At 36.7% G+C, this 15296-nt stretch overlaps 1 protein-coding gene across 1 annotated transcript; it reads left to right on the top strand.

Moving 5' to 3' along the window:
* Window positions 1-606: 606 nt before the first annotated feature.
* LOC132543644 (neuronal acetylcholine receptor subunit alpha-10-like) lies at window positions 607-15044 on the top strand. Its single transcript, XM_060207163.1, has 6 exons — window positions 607-734; window positions 2131-2175; window positions 2516-2625; window positions 9834-10369; window positions 13171-13334; window positions 14437-15044. The coding sequence occupies exons 1-6, from the start codon at window positions 702-704 to the stop codon at window positions 14695-14697; spliced, it is 1149 nt and encodes a 382-aa protein (XP_060063146.1). The 5' UTR covers window positions 607-701; the 3' UTR covers window positions 14698-15044.
* The last annotated feature ends 252 nt before the right edge of the window (window positions 15045-15296 follow it).

Below are 15296 nucleotides of genomic sequence, written 5' to 3'. Positions count from 1 at the left end.
CAGATGAATAATTTCGTTTTTTCAATGAGTGCATTCCTTGGTGTTATGTCAAGAGGGGGGAGGGGTTAGTTCTAAACAGAAAAATGCTTTCAACGCCGTATGTAGGAGTGGAGATTGCATGTATTGTCAATATATAATAGATGACAGACAAACAAAGGGACAAAATAGGATTCAAACAGAAAAATAGATACTATCTGAATAACTTCAAAGTATTATATCTAAATCTCTTCTATTAGTTCTAAGTTATATTTTATTCCCTCCGTCTGTTATCTGTGGAGACGTCCAAAGTGTTTACTTAACATGCTTCAACATGGCACCAAATGGATGTCTCATCGTTGGTCTAAAATGTATCAAACACGTTAACGAGAAGCCATTCTATAGATATGGTCACTGCTTGAACTAGAGGGTCTCTTCGCAGATTACACATTTTATGTGAAAGTGATTGATCTATTATATGACCTGTTCAGCTATTTAATACTTAGTTGCCGCAACAATACTATGTTTAAACATTGCCTTTAATACGATGTAACCTGATGACTTATGGATAAGTGTGTTGACTAATTAGAATCCTGTGTGATTCACCGATCTTCTTATACACTACAGGGTTAACTATTTGTACAGTGAACACAAATGTGCTGTTAGGATATGACCACAACGTCAGACCTACATGTAAAGGACCACACATCCCTGTTGATATCAACATGGATCTCGGACTCCGACAACTCATAGATCTGGTCAGTATATACGTAATTCTTCTGATACTTATATGTCCTAACATACATTACAAACAAGCTCTAAAGGTCACATTAGGATACACAAATATTATCTTCATTCTTATCTAATTGGGATGATGACTGAGGTTCAGGACTTATTTTCGACAACATAAAGCAGTATTTGTTTCATCAAAAACAGATTGTCGTAACATCCGGTGAAATTGTTGTATACCCAAATAGATAGAAAAAGAACCACCGTAGCATTGAAATTATTTATTATGTATAGATCTGACTTTTAGTAGAGAACTGTAAGCGAATTGTTTAAATAACACATATTTTAATCACCAATTATTCGCAAAAGACCAAATGAAAATGACAATGACTTGTTCAAATAGTTTTAATTAAAACTATGAAATAGATTCACAACCTTATCTTTAGTGTCAAAAAGGGAAATTTAAACTGCAGATTGATGTGTTTTGCGTTATGGGAGATGTCGCGTTATAAGTTCCTGTAGCGAAGAGATATATTGAGGAATCCTGTATCGTGTATCTCGTTATATCATAATACCCTAAATAGCTGGATTACACACATGATATTTTCTTTAAAGGCGAGGACGTACTTAGTAGACTTAATTACTTTTAGCAATAAATTTATCTGTTTTATCGAAACATGATAAAACGTGTTTAAAATTGAAGTCGGACAAACAACTTTTAACTGATTAATTAGGTGTTATTTTGGCAACTTTGTTAAATTTTAAATTTATTCTACGAAGACCAAATTTTAAGATTATGAAATGGAGACAGAACATAAAAAGATGCCTTAAAATCCACAAAAGTTAGTGATTTGATATGTTCAATATAAATTTAACAACAGATTCGCTATACCGAGAGTAAATATATGCTTTTTAAGATTTGGACTCTTAAAAAGGAAAACGTTTTATTGAAATCTCATTCATGCATGATAATTCATATAGCATGACATCAGCAGAAATAGCTGTGGCATAGGTCTCACGAACAGTCGATGGTTGTAACATCAGCACGGTGTAATGTTGACAACCTCATGATCAATTTGCCTGTGACATTTTACAAACTATGAGGCTGTATTTCAGCAGCCGTCATTTGGATCGTATGGTCTGTGTGACCTTTGTGAGCTAGGTTTGGATCATACTATTGTGTTTATTCATATATCCCCGAAAACGTTATACTTGTCACCTTAATCAGAAACGTGAAACCATTTATATTTAGGAGCACATAGTACACTATGTGTGAATGTTTTTGCAGGTACAAACAGACGAAACGTAGCATATATACTCAAAACATTTTATTTCGGTATCAACTGAAATTTTAAACCTATGTAAATGTAGTATGCTGCCAAAACAAAAATGATCATTCACTCGATATTTCTCATTATTTTACAGGAAGAACCTGTCCAGCTGCTAAAAATTAGTCTTTGGGTTCGACTGGTAAGTCATTGCCTTTCATACTCAAATGTTTCTGTTCCAACGTGTTGGGTATCCATTTAAAACCCACACAGAAAATACCGGCATGTTAACAGAGTATCCATTCGAACATGTATTCTATGGAACTATGGCAAAACGTAGCAAAACTTTCATACAGACCCCGGATGGAAAGTAAAAAGAGGATAGGACCGAGTGGAATGATTTTCTGTTTCATCGTGAGACCATGATATCAGTAAAAGTTGACATACCATTATTAACATGAATGTTGCAATAAAACCCTAGTCTCTTATTAAACAATAGAACTTGATTATAAAATATAGATATATACTATCGTCTTTTTTAGCAATGGAAAGACTGTCGCCTGGTTTGGAATGCCACCGAAAATTATGGTCTGTCGGCGATGGTGTTACCGGAGAACGAAGTTTGGACCCCCGATATTGAGGTTTATGACAGGTTCGTAACAATGTTTGGTGATTTCATCACTATAATTTTTATACTGTTTCATACTTCTTTGTCTTAATGTTGGAATGCCTTGTCAAAGTATGAACGGTATATTGATTCTCGTCCTGATCATATTGTTTTCCGTATCAGACAGATTGTGCGACACAGAAAAATCCAGTACCGGGTAGCACGCGGTATTTCCCCGTTTCACTTATACGTACGAGAAATATATGTTCCTGTCTATGTACTAACCGAGGAAGTAATTATGACTATTCTTGTTGTATTTGTTAAATCAATTCAATCTGGTCGCTGATTCAGTAACTACCTTCGACGTTGACCGCCATTCCACTGTCACCAGATCGTAGCTACTATCAAATTCCCTTCTTCTGAAAGATTGAACCAACAAACATGAAAGATGGCGACGTATCCACAGCTCAATGCAATGCTTATGTGTTTGAATAGTGACTGTTAGGGTGAGGCAATGAATACCACTAATAGTACGACTTTAATACTGTGTTGTTTATGCCTCATCTGAGTAGTGTTAGAGATAAGATTATGTATATCTCTGTTTATTTACTGTCTTGGAATTTACCTCCAATTTCGCTTATTTGCCGCAGTCGACATACAAAATATCAATTTATCTTCCTTTTCGCCTTTTTTTGCTGATTAGCTCGCTAACTTTTCTTCCGGTAAGATCGGACTGTTTCGGTCAAGCTGGAAGGAAAGCAGGATCGCGTATGTGGAACGGCTAAACTGACAAAGCGAACCAGACAGAAGGCAATGCTATTGGAGAGGAGAACTACCAAATATGGCCGAAAAGTGCCGGATTTGATCCAAAAAAATGACATTTGGCACAAACTAAAATGCATCGTGAAAACTACTCTGGTCTGATTTTTCAGTCATTGTTTTTGAGAAAATATATATTGGTAAAGAACCACCCTAATATTTTTATCGATTATCAAATTATCATTTTCTGTATTGATGTTATGGATGAACATATACTCTCAATATTACGGTAAGGTTTGGAACTATATTTCTCTTTTCTTCAAATTTGGCTAAATGATCATTATAATTATGAACGAGGAATATTCAACTCAAAATTTCATTATAATAATAGAAAGTCAAGCATATATTTATGATATCAAAACAGGCAAAATAGAAAGAAATCGATATGAACACATGTAACCATATGCTAGTAATACACGCTGCTTTAGGTGGCAAACTGTTTTGTTAGAGTACGGGGTACACCGTTTAATCCGGGTTATTGTTAAGATGGGTGTATAACTAAATGATATACAGCACCAAACACAACGGGACACACTGCAAAGAGTGCGGTAAGTTTTATTGTTACGAAAGGACAAAAACCAGTTTTCAATACAATTTTCATACTGAATTTAATGGTTCGTATCATATGACCAAGTGTCTTTATAGGTTGATAAAGTATTTACGATATCTAACATCATTCACTACCTTAAAATGGCCGCCTATAACTCTATAGATTTAACAGATCATTTGACATTCAGACACTCAGGGATTCAACAGTATAAAGTCATCATGTAGTATCCACCAAAGATATAACCACGTAGTGGAAACAGGTCTCAGAAAATTCCATGGAAACCGCAGATATACCGACAAATGTTTGACCCAATAGAACGGTTTGTGATACAGACCGACAAATGTTTGACCCAATAGAACGGTTTGTGATACAGACCGCCAAATGTTTGACCCAATAGAACGGTTTGTGATACAGACCGACAAATGTTTGACCAAATAGAACGGTTTGTGATACAGACCGACAAATGTTTGACCCAATAGAACGGTTTGTGATACAGACCGACAAATGTTTGACCCAATAGAACGGTTTGTGATACAGACCGACAAATGTTTGACCCAATAGAACGGTTTGTGATACAGACCGACAAATGTTTGACCCAATAGAACGGTTTGTGATACAGACCGACAAATGTTTGACCCAATAGAACGGTTTGTGATACAGACCGACAAATGTTTGACCCAATAGAACGGTTTGTGATACAGACCGACAAATGTTTGACCCAATAGAACGGTTTGTGATACAGACCGACAAATGTTTGACCCAATAGAACGGTTTGTGATACAGACCGACAAATGTTTGACCCAATAGAACGGTTTGTGATACAGACCGACAAATGTTTGACCCAATAGAACGGTTTGTGATACAGACCGACAAATGTTTGACCCAATAGAACGGTTTGTGATACAGACCGACAAATGTTTGACCCAATAGAACGGTTTGTGATACAGACCGACAAATGTTTGACCCAATAGAACGGTTTGTGATACAGACCGACAAATGTTTGACCCAATAGAACGGTTTGTGATACAGACCGACAAATGTTTGACCCAATAGAACGGTTTGTGATACAGACCGACAAATGTTTGACCCAATAGAACGGTTTGTGATACAGACCGACAAATGTTTGACCCAATAGAACGGTTTGTGATACAGACCGACAAATGTTTGACCCAATAGAACGGTTTGTGATACAGACCGACAAATGTTTGACCCAATAGAACGGTTTGTGAAGAACGGTTTGTGATACGTGATACAGACCGACAAATGTTTGACCCAATAGAACGGTTTGTGATACAGACCGACAAATGTTTGACCCAATAGAACGGTTTGTGATACAGACCGACAAATGTTTGACCCAATAGAACGGTTTGTGATACAGACCGACAAATGTTTGACCCAATAGAACGGTTTGTGATACAGACCGACAAATGTTTGACCCAATAGAACGGTTTGTGATACAGACCGACAAATGTTTGACCCAATAGAACGGTTTGTGATACAGACCGACAAATGTTTGACCCAATAGAACGGTTTGTGATACAGACCGACAAATGTTTGACCCAATAGAACGGTTTGTGATACAGACCGACAAATGTTTGACCCAATAGAACGGTTTGTGATACAGACCGACAAATGTTTGACCCAATAGAACGGTTTGTGATACAGACCGACAAATGTTTGACCCAATAGAACGGTTTGTGATACAGACCGACAAATGTTTGACCCAATAGAACGGTTTGTGATACAGACCGACAAATGTTTGACCCAATAGAACGGTTTGTGATACAGACCGACAAATGTTTGACCCAATAGAACGGTTTGTGATACAGACCGACAAATGTTTGACCCAATAGAACGGTTTGTGATACAGACCGACAAATGTTTGACCCAATAGAACGGTTTGTGAACGGTTTGTGACAGACCGACAAATGTTTGACCCAATAGAACGGTTTGTGATACAGACCGACAAATGTTTGACCCAATAGAACGGTTTGTGATACAGACCGACAAATGTTTGACCCAATAGAACGGTTTGTGATACAGACCGACAAATGTTTGACCCAATAGAACGGTTTGTGATACAGACCGACAAATGTTTGACCCAATAGAACGGTTTGTGATACAGACCGACAAATGTTTGACCCAATAGATACAGACCGACAAATGTTTGACCCAATAGAACGGTTTGTGATACAGACCGACAAATGTTTGACCCAATAGAACGGTTTGTGATACAGACCGACTTGTGATACAGATACAGACGACAAATGTTTGACCCAATAGAACGGTTTGTGATACAGACCGACAAATGTTTGACCCAATAGAACGGTTTGTGATACAGACCGACAAATGTTTGACCCAATAGAACGGTTTGTGATACAGACCGACAAATGTTTGACCCAATAGAACGGTTTGTGATACAGACCGACAAATGTTTGACCCAATAGAACGGTTTGTGATACAGACCGACAAATGTTTGACCCAAAAGAACGGTTTGTGATACAGACCGACAAATGTTTGACCCAATAGAACGGTTTGTGATACAGACCGACAAATGTTTGACCCAATAGAACGGTTTGTGATACAGACCGACAAATGTTTGACCCAATAGAACGGTTTGTGATACAGACCGACAAATGTTTGACCCAATAGAACGGTTTGTGATACAGACCGACAAATGTTTGACCCAATAGAACGGTTTGTGATACAGTAGCCATATTTAATGGTCACATGAGTCCTGCTATACTGATAGCTGGGTATTGTACCATCCTGGGGATTATAACATTATAGAGCAGAATTTCTAGTACATGTAGTGTAAATGTACAGAAAAATGGACGAATATTGATCCCTTGACATACATTTGAGCCCCGCCCTTTAAAATTCAGGGGAGAAGGGATACCACATCCGAATTCCATACCATGAACTGCTATTCAACAATATCTCTCTTCGGGTTCTCTTTTTTTAAAAATGTCAGCAGTTGTTGGTTAACGAATAACGGTTACTAACATTAGCCTTATCAACGTGTATATTTATACTTTATACATATATCTATTATTCGTTACTAAGTACACATCGAACTAGATATTTACACATCACATTTCCTAACCAGTAAGACATTGCCATTTTAGCATGGCGTGATCTGAGAGCATTACAACTGGGCGAGGTTTTTTTTTAATCTTGTTAAAATACGAATAAATCTCTGTTTGTACTTATAACATACATTCATATTTATGTTCTAAACAAAGACACATTTCCACTCGCATGTGATTGTTTCACGACCTCCAAAAATCGACACCTGATGGTGAATAATAATGATATTCAGGGGACTTTTGCGGCTAAAACATACTGGTTAAAGCACGCCTTAGTTTATCAACCGTTTTTGACGGGAGATGCCTAGTATCGTATGTTTACGACTAATAACACTGTTTTGTATGTGTGATGAGCTTGAAATTTCCACAAGTTGATATATCAGCCCGGGTAATATCACATCCCCTGATATCATAACCTCTAGAAAGTGATATTTTACCACCTAGAAAGTGATATCACACCCCTACAAAGTGATATCACATTCTTTATTCCATGTGTGATGACTGAGTGTAGTGAGATAGTAACTGTGATTTGTATAGACTTGCCCATATGTGATGACTGAGTGTAGTGAGATAGTAACTGTGATTTGTACAAACTTGACCATGTGTGTGAGAGTGTAGTGAGATAGTAACTGTGATTTGTACAAACTTGACCATGTGTGTGAGAGTGTAGTGAGATAGTAACTTTGATTTGTACAGACGTGACCATGTGTGTGAGAGTGTAGTGAGATAGTAACTGTGATTTGTACAGATATGACCATGTGTGATGACTGAGTGTAGTGAGATAGTAACTGTGATTTGTACAGACTTGCCCATATGTGATGACTGAGTGTAGTGAGATAGTAACTGTGATTTGTACAAACTTGACCATGTGTGTGAGAGTGTAGTGAGATAGTAACTGTGATTTGTACAGATATGACCATGTGTGATGACTGAGTGTAGTGAGATAGTAACTGTGATTTGTACAGATATGACCATGTGTAATGACTGAGTGTAGTGAGATAGTAACTGTGATTTGTACAGACGTGACCATGTGTGATGACTGAGTGTAGTGAGATAGTAACTGTGATTTGTACAGATATGACCATGTGTGATGACTGAGTGTAGTGAGATAGTAACTGTGATTTGTACAGACTTGCCCATATGTGATGACTGAGTGTAGTGAGATAGTAACTGTGATTTGTACAAACTTGACCATGTGTGTGAGAGTGTAGTGAGATAGTAACTGTGATTTGTACAGATATGACCATGTGTAATGACTGAGTGTAGTGAGATAGTAACTGTGATTTGTACAGACGTGACCATGTGTGTGAGAGTGTAGTGAGATAGTAACTGTGATTTGTACAGACGTGACCATGTGTGATGACTGAGTGTAGTGAGATAGTAACTGTGATTTGTACAGATATGACCATGTGTGATGACTGAGTGTAGTGAGATAGTAACTGTGATTTGTACAGACTTGCCCATATGTGATGACTGAGTGTAGTGAGATAGTAACTGTGATTTGTACAAACTTGACCATGTGTGTGAGAGTGTAGTGAGATAGTAACTGTGATTTGTACAGATATGACCATGTGTAATGACTGAGTGTAGTGAGATAGTAACTGTGATTTGTACAGACGTGACCATGTGTGTGGGAGTGTAGTGAGATAGTAACTGTGATTTGTACAGACGTGACCATGTGTGATGACTGAGTGTAGTGAGATAGTAACTGTGATTTGTACAGACGTGACCATGTGTGATGACTGAGTGTAGTGAGATAGTAACTTTGATTTGTACAGACGTGACCATGTGTGATGACTGAGTGTAGTGAGATACATATTCGCCAGCAGATAGTGTAGATGGAAAGTGTTGGGGAATAGTTTTTGCTTTTGCATATATCAGAATTTATTGACTAATTAACGATCGTATGTACTTTGAGTACTCTCATCGGGTATTACTGAATCTGTCATTGAATATTTCTGAATCTATCATTGAGTATTTCTGAATCTATCATTGAGTATTTCTGAATCTATTATTAAGTGTTTCTGAATCTATCATTGAGTATTTCTGAATCTATCATTGAGTATTTCTGAATCTATCATTGAGTATTTCTGAAGTTACCATCGAGTATTTCTGAATCTATTATTGAGTATTTCTGAAGTTACCATCGAGTATTTCTGAATCTATTATTACGTATTTCTGAATCTATTATTACGTATTTCTGAATCTATCATTGAGTATTTCTGAATCTATTATTAAGTATTTCTGAATCTATCATTGAGTATTTCTGAATCTATCATCGAGTATTTCTGAATCTATCATTGAGTATTTCTGAATCTATTATTACGTATTTCTGAATCTATCATTGAGTATTTCTGAATCTATCATTGAGTATTTCTGAATCTATCATTGAGTATTTCTGAAGTTACCATCGAGTATTTCTGAATTTATTGCTGAGTATTTCTGAAGTTACCATCGAGTGTTTCTGAATCTATCATTACGTACTTCTGAATCTATTGCTGAGTATTTCTGAATCTATTGCTGAGTATTTCTGAAGCTGCTCTCATTGTGTATTACTGAAGCTTTAATTGAATATTTCTGAAGCTATATTGACAAGTCATTTGAAGGTGATAGATGGTGTTCGGTATTCCTGCTACGATAGATATTTATACACATACTCAAACATTCCATCTCAAAACTTGAATGATACGCAACAGCTAAATAGTACTTTCTTTTTCTGTTGATATCTGTCATTTTCTAGCGTTTAAATCCCTGTCCTTGTCAAACAGTAGCCATATTGTGAGATAACTCTCAAGTGTTTCAGATGACATCCGGCGAGAACGAGACTTCCGTGTTTACGTCAATTCCACAGGAAGTGTAACCTTTAACTTCCAGGCTGTTATCACGAGTCGATGTACTGTGGATGTTACGTCATTTCCGTTTGATGTACAGATGTGCCCTCTATCTTTTGGTTCTTGGGTGTATAGCGGTTTAGATATGGATATACACCCGAAGAGATCAACAGGTGATTTGTCCACCCTTGTTCCTAATGTGGAATGGATTGTTGAAAACTTTAATGTTGTAAGGGAAGAGAAATACTTCGACTGTTGTAAGGATCCTTTCCCGTTTCTCAACTACAGTATACGGATGAAGAGAAAGCCCAACTTTTATGTAATTAATCTCATTCTGCCATCTATGTTTGTGATAGCTCTAACCATAGGGGTGTTTATTGTTCCGGTGGAATCCGGGGAAAAGCTGTCCTTCGCCGTTAGCCTGATGCTTGCATTAGCTGTGTTTCAGCTAATGTTGGCGAACACTTTGCCACCATCAGCAGAGACAGTCCCTCTCATAGGTAAGTCAGCATGTATATTGTTGTCAGTAAGTTGTTTTATTACAACACCCCTGATATACCGATCGGTGCCTAAGTTGGTTAGTTCGAGCGCTCATCGCCATTTCATCGGATAAGGAGTCTTTTGTCAATTATGGACACGTTTTGTAATTTCTGAATCTCTACTTATTTTTTTAATCGCCTTATACATGATTTGCTTGAGTCCGTATCACACTGAACATGGTAACACGGATCACTGGACATCAGACAAACGACTTTATAATGATATCACACTGAAATAGCGAAATAATAGCATGGTACCCTATCCACAAAAATAGCCCAATCTGTCCTTGTGCATGATATTCAGCATCACTCGACATACAGGGGACATGCCATACCATTTTAATGTCTTTGGGGAATGGCATACAGCTTTACTAACTTTGACGGACGTTCCACATGAATACCACGAGACAAGAGACAATGATAAGAAGTAAAGGTAGTTGGAATGAATAGTTGGTTCACTTGACGACAATATCCACGGTTATAGGATCACAAACAAAAGCATTATATGTTCCCTCAGATATAAATATCACTCGGATGTCATGTGCCAATTCACCTGGTCAAATTATACTGACAAGATTAATAAAACATAATTACTCTTCTTTTATCACCATACGTTGTAGGCAACAGAAACATGTTTTACTACCTGCACAGCCATATACACTAAGCCAAATGGGTTTAGGGAAAATGACTTTTGTAAATCGGTTATCTCTGTTTCGAAACAACGCCGCACGAGCAACCAAAGGATATTTGATACGTCATTTATTCACACCCACATATTTCAAATTTATGCAATAATGAGTACCCTCCGTTTGATACATGGCAAACCACCTCACCAGGCTAAACCCATGTTCTTAGTAAGGAGATCCAGTAACAACTATCGAAGGAGAAAGAGCCAAGGCGAACTTTCTCTTGACACAGGTCAAATGTCGAAATGTAGGTCAAAAAGACCTACTTTTGATACTGTACGCACCTTCTTACGAGGGCGTACTCATACTTGAAGTATGACGTTTCAGTGACTAGCAGTATGGGATATAGAGCCCGGACAAACTTTGCTTCTGATGTAGGTCAAAGGAGGTCAGAGTTACCGAAGGACGAACGGACACAATGCAAAACTTTAAACCACCCCCTATCCCCGATTAGGATTAAAATATGGGGTTTATCCAAATAAACAGGAAAGCGGTTAATGTCTAGAGTTAACGCCATTTTTTGTAATCGGTTAATAATATAAAAAAGTAATAAACGATAATCATTATAATTTAATCCCATATTGCATTATTTGAATATCTATAATGGATTCTATTCGATGATTTCTTTTAACTAATACATTGACAAATAACAAAATGACGTCAACGTTTTGATCGGGCGTAACAAAATGACGTCAACTTTTTCATTGGGGCGTAACAACATGACGTCAACGTTTTGATCGGGTCGTAAAAAATGACGTCAAAGTTTTCATGTTGTGAACAAAGACGTCAGCTACGCCATCACAAAGTATTTTTTATAAGCAGATATTGAAAAAAATACTAAAAAAAATATTTGTCACGATTTTTCCTTTTACTGAAAAACTTCAAAACCATTCATCAAAAAAGTGCTATTTTGAAGGGCCATTTGAATTATCATTAAAGACCACCGAACATCAGTGTAGATGGTAGACACAAATGATCCCGATCTTGTTATACTTGATTGAGTTCTGACAGAATTAAACAGTAAATATTGTTCTATAAAAACTTAAACCGATAAAACTATTGAATGGCACGAAATTAGAGGAAAATCGCCTTAAACTCGTAATTAGGCGATAATCAATCATACAGGTACGTAATACGCGATATGGTAATAGTTTTATAACATGTAGCACGTCTGGGCATTTCTGTGCATATGAAATAAATACAGGAAAGATTTGTAAATAAAATACAAAAGACGATCGCTGTTGTTACATGAACTGGCTGGTTTACGTTAGGATGCACGTATTGGACAAACTTTAGTCACAACACTGGAACACCGAATTATTGTTCCTTTTCTTTCATTTTCTAATTAAAATTGGTTCTTGAATGTACAAAAAACGATTAACAGTCGTAGTTACACCAGATAATTATACATATTAAGGCCAAACTTAACCGCAAGTTAAATTGATATAACCAAGAACTTGAAAAAACGGTCTGCGATTACGTCATCAAAGTATCGGTGTATATATATGTCTGAAGTAACCTGTCGTGTAAAGCCCATCCCACCACGTTTCGTTCTCAAAATATGCATATTCACCAGTGTAAGTTAAAGGACGAAACAAGTTCCCGTTGATGTCTTTGTGCCGAGAGAGACCTGTCCCGCTGACATTATTGTACACTTCTACTCTAAATCAGATATTTATGTGAAATCGTGGTTTAGGCGATATCAGCTCCATTTCAGCCCGCAAGTAGAGTTATAGACCACAAAGTATAAAGAACACAACAATTTAACATATTACCCAGGAATTCGTTAATGTCTTATACGTGTATTAGGGAATGTGTGCTTCCTCTGGTCTAGTATAACGTTTATACGTCATAAAAATGGACGGAATGTTTTCTAGGTATTCAATATCATAAGGTCATTTTCTCCCTGAGGTAAGTAGGAGAGACACGTGTAGATCAGATACCTTATCTAATATTCTTGTAGTTAATCCCTCTTTTTATTTCTTTGAATCTGAGGTTCAAAACTGATTGTAAATATACATTTTATATGCTTTAAATCTAACAACACGTCTTTGGACTTCTTTCATTTATCTACAGCGGAATACTTTGCTATTACGGAAGGACTGGTAGCTTTCGTGTGTATTTCATCCATTATTGTCTTAAACATCCACTACCAGGGAGAGAAGGAGTTGCCTGAATGGGTACGGAAACTGTTTCTGGGCTGTCTGGCTAGATCTGTTCGTGTTATAATGGCAAATAAGGTAAATTTATTTTCCGTGCCTAAATATCAATATCTACTATATTCATCTGATTCTTGATATCAGTCAACACCTTCCATACTGTCAAGAAACATGAAACCTCTCATAAAGCTTGGTAAGGATATATTTTGTTCAAATTGGATCATACGGGGATTTGAGTCACACGGGAATTTGAGTCATACGGGGATTTTTCAGCTTTAACGTTCTCGATTAATTTCTTTAAATTTGGCTGATTTTTTTTATCTTCACACATGGTGTTGAATTGTCGAAATTTTCCTGCATTGTGAAATGAAATCATTTGGAGGAGTTAAGATCACAAAGGATCTGGATTTGTGCTATCGGTTATTTTCTATACGCGGGGAAGTGTGTGTATTGGTAGTTTTAAACATCCCGTTGTTTTCCTTCTAATACGCTTGCTGAAATGTTGACATAACGTATTATGAAAGAACACTACCATGACATGAAGCTGTGTCACCATATCTCTTTGTTTTCAAAATGTCTCATTTAAACTCGGTAAGCTTTATAGATATTAATTGAAGTTGTTTTTGACATTCCAATGCAACTTTACGTGAAGGAGTTAATGGCATTCGGCCTCTTACTCCGTATTTAAAATTGTCCGGAGATAAACTTTCATTTATTTAAGTTGTCAAAACTTAATAAGTTTGTAATCATAAACAAGCATTTTTGGCCAATTATTTAGATATTTTGGAAGAACCATCGTCCTTTATATTTCAGCATTAAAATCTTGATGTTTTACTTATATCGTAAGAATCGTTTGTATCGAAGCATCTTGGATCGAGGTAGAGCAGTTTCATACAACTCGCCACAATAATTTTATCTGAGATATCATTTCATCAGTTTCGTCTATGTTTAACGATCTTGAAATGTTGTATAATGGTAGTATTAACCCATACGTTTCGGTGGGCGATCACGGGCATGATATCATTTTAATACTTGTATGCATATTGGTTCACTAATACATTTCTTCGTTTACATTGGGCAGACCGTACTATCTCCTCCATAGCGGCACTCTATTTCTGTTAAGCGAGTTGCTGCATTTTAAATGGGCAAACAGTTTTACCGACAAGTTGGTTTTGCATTTCAGAAAAAGACTAGTGTTTCCAAGGAAACTGCTAAATCTTGTGACGGAGAACACCAGGAGGTTGTCAGCGCCGACAACACTGGGAATCACCATGCAATTATCAAGAATTATTACCCAGAAAACTCTCTGGAATACACAAAATTCTTGACTTTAACTGAAGAGTGGAAAATTGTAGCCGCTGTAATGGAAAGAACAATATCGATATTGTTTGTACTTGTCCTCATTACAGTGTCTCTATATGTTTTTGTCAGTCTTGCATATTAACTGGAGTCATTTAGAACTCAGATAAAGATGTTTATCCAATTTGTACAGTACAACAAACGTTGAGATTCTTCATTTAGTCGTTCATTTGCATTGGTGTGAAGTTTCTTAATGCTTGTCACGTGACTGGTAAACGGTATAATAAGCGTGTTTGACAATAAATACGAACTCTTTTCTTTTAAAGACCGTTTTCAGCTCATTGTAAACGATTTTCTCTATTTTTGCCGGTTTTACACATATGCATAGCATTGACCAGACTATGGGTTTCTTTATTATGTCATTCATCCTCGAAAATGATTTCTAAAAATGAATGAACAAACAGATAAATAAATAAATAAATAAAAATCGAATTACATCTGTGGTAGCGTGTTATTTTCTAATAATGATGTCAACAGCCCTGTTTTGTTTCTTCTGGAAAATTCATTTGAACGGGTAATACCCATTAAGTACTTTGTAAGAAATACCGAAAACAATAATTATTTCAGGATTGACAACTTACGGACCACAGATTCAGGACGATTTGAAAAGCATTTAATGATGGTGCTTTTGAGATAAAATGAACACAGTTTGCGAAAAATCACTTTTATTTCAAAAACGCAGTA

The sequence above is a fragment of the Ylistrum balloti genome, unplaced genomic scaffold, assembly GCF_031769215.1.
Source record: "Ylistrum balloti isolate Yb309-2 unplaced genomic scaffold, AGI_CSIRO_Ybal_v1 Utg369582, whole genome shotgun sequence".
Lineage (NCBI taxonomy): Eukaryota > Metazoa > Mollusca > Bivalvia > Pectinida > Pectinidae > Ylistrum > Ylistrum balloti.
The sequence above is the reverse complement of the archived record's forward strand: the minus strand, read 5'-3'. Positions and strand labels throughout refer to the sequence as shown.